Here is a 2,125-nt window from a genome sequence, read left to right on the forward strand (position 1 = left end):
CCCTGAGCAAGACCATACTTTCCCCACGGGGCTAATTTACTATCCCCTGTTAAAACGTTCTTGAGCCTGATCCAAAAGCCACTGAAGTGAAAGGGAGCTCTCTGTTGACTTCAATGGGCTTTGCATCAGGCCCACGGTGAGTGACAGCACACAAAATTTCAGGGCATGCTTTCTGTACAACGCAAGTGCCAAAAAAACCATCCTTACTTTAGGAACGACTGGAAGTCTTCACATACTGCTTCACAGCCCGGCCATTTGCATACGCCGTGTCCGTAGAGCGGGTGGCTGTGTGAGTGCTCCTCGTGGGATAAACTGGAGGGGAGAGAGAGAAAAGAGAAAAAGTGGCGTAACTGAAGGCACCACGCCGATTAATCTTCATAAAGACTCTGAAGAGCAGCAAACAACAGATCCTGAAACATCCCTAACATCTCACGGTACCCACCTGACTCTGCCTGTGGTTTTTCAAAACAGAATTAAATACCGTTTGCAGTGCGAAACGTGTCATTCTTACTTAGCTATCCTCCTACATTTCATTCATTAATTAAAAGCTTTGTAAAGAATTTAAATTAACATGGACGGGGGAGAAATCATTTGACAGACCTGCTTAATATCCTGCTTGATATTTTGCTAAGAAATTTATGAACATTGCATATTTACAATTCAACTTCATCAGGAAGAAAAGTCATCTCCACACAGCAGTGTATTCTTGTAACACAATACAGCCAGACCCGAGGCTTTCCTTGTGGCTAGGGAGAGAGGAAAAGCATCCAGTTTGCAGCCTTGGCTTTCCCACCGCGTTATTTATTTAGTGGGCTTTCTTTTCACTTTTTTTGTTCCCCCTCCACCTTCACCCGCTGTTTCTTTGCACAAGTACAGCCACCTCATGTCCCACTAAAGAAGATTCACCGTGATTTTCAAATGCAAAATTCATCATAAGGAGCCATGTAATCAAAGGATTCCTTACGACGAGGTTAGCGGGGGCTATTAACCTTGCTAAGATTTAGCAGGAGTGTCACAGAGTTTTCTAACTACTGAAACCAGGGTTAAAGGAAAAATAAAAAATCGTGTGAGCACTAAGGGGTTAATCCTTCAGCGGGATTCCAATCAATACGTAATGATTTGGCTGCACTGATCCAAGTCATGAGACGCTTTGATCCAGGCCATGTGGTGCTCAGGGAAATGTATCTGTTGCACTAACTGATGAACCATATTCTAAAATATCTTCTTTATTCAACTTCTGCATGGAAAGTTCTTAAAGAATTATTTTTTTGCAACCATTTCCATAACCTTACATGGCTGTAAAAATAAAATGTCAAAATAATATTGAAATCTCTATTTATGCTCACACACAGATCTTATTTTTCACAGCAAATCTTTTTGCTACAGTATGCCTGTGCTGTATTATGAACTTCAAACATATACAAAGGATATGAGCACATACCAGCATCTAGGTGTGGCTTTTATGACTTACTTTATGCTGCATTATAGGTAACGTTATGGGTAAACACCTACTTTTTGCCATTTTACTTTTATTCACACGTGGAAGTGCTGCTTATTCTTGTCCTGTAATATTCTCTGCCCGCGGACTGTAACAAAACTGCGTTCCTGTGTTATTTCTGACGCACTGCTGAGACGTTACAGGCAAAAAAAGTTGCAAGAGAAATTCTTGCCTAGATTCTGCCACTTTTGACTTCAGGCCGAACAAGAATCTGAACATAATTGAAGGTGGATTTTTTAATTTCTTTTTTTAATTAAAAAAAGGCACAGATCTGACTGGAAAAGGTATTACAAGTTGTACCTTAACCTAGTTCATCTTTTCATTAATATCTTATTTTTGGCTGTTTACAAATAGTTCTTCAAACATAAGCACACATACGTGCACAGTTAATTTCCTACCAAAACCCCCGCTGTAGGTAAAGAGACTCAGAAAGGCCTTTTCCGTAAGGGAATATTGCACTGGTCTAACTTAATCAGGGTTTTTAAAACGTGCAAGTGAGGAAAAGCTCTATCAGGTAATTTTTTTAAAAGAACAAAGGGACCGATGCAATCCTTGCAGGGAAATTAGAAAAAATGCTATACCACACACTTCCTCAGCTAAAAAAGAGGGAGAACGGCTGAAGGAAGA

General features: G+C 40.3%; 1 protein-coding gene across 1 annotated transcript in view; it reads right to left on the reverse strand.

Annotated features, from left to right (window-relative positions):
• Nucleotides 1–207: 207 nt before the first annotated feature.
• Nucleotides 208–2,125, reverse strand: part of LOC104513819 (forkhead box protein P1-like) — a gene marked incomplete at both ends in the record, with an annotated part of 22,535 nt that continues 20,617 nt past the window's right edge. Inside the window, one exon of the mRNA XM_010157288.1 lies at nt 208–312. Coding sequence (XP_010155590.1) covers nt 208–312 — 105 coding nt within the window. The remainder of the gene's footprint in view (nt 313–2,125) is intronic.

The sequence above is a fragment of the Eurypyga helias genome, unplaced genomic scaffold, assembly GCF_000690775.1.
Source record: "Eurypyga helias isolate BGI_N326 unplaced genomic scaffold, ASM69077v1 scaffold42778, whole genome shotgun sequence".
NCBI classification, from domain to species: Eukaryota; Metazoa; Chordata; class Aves; order Eurypygiformes; family Eurypygidae; genus Eurypyga; species Eurypyga helias.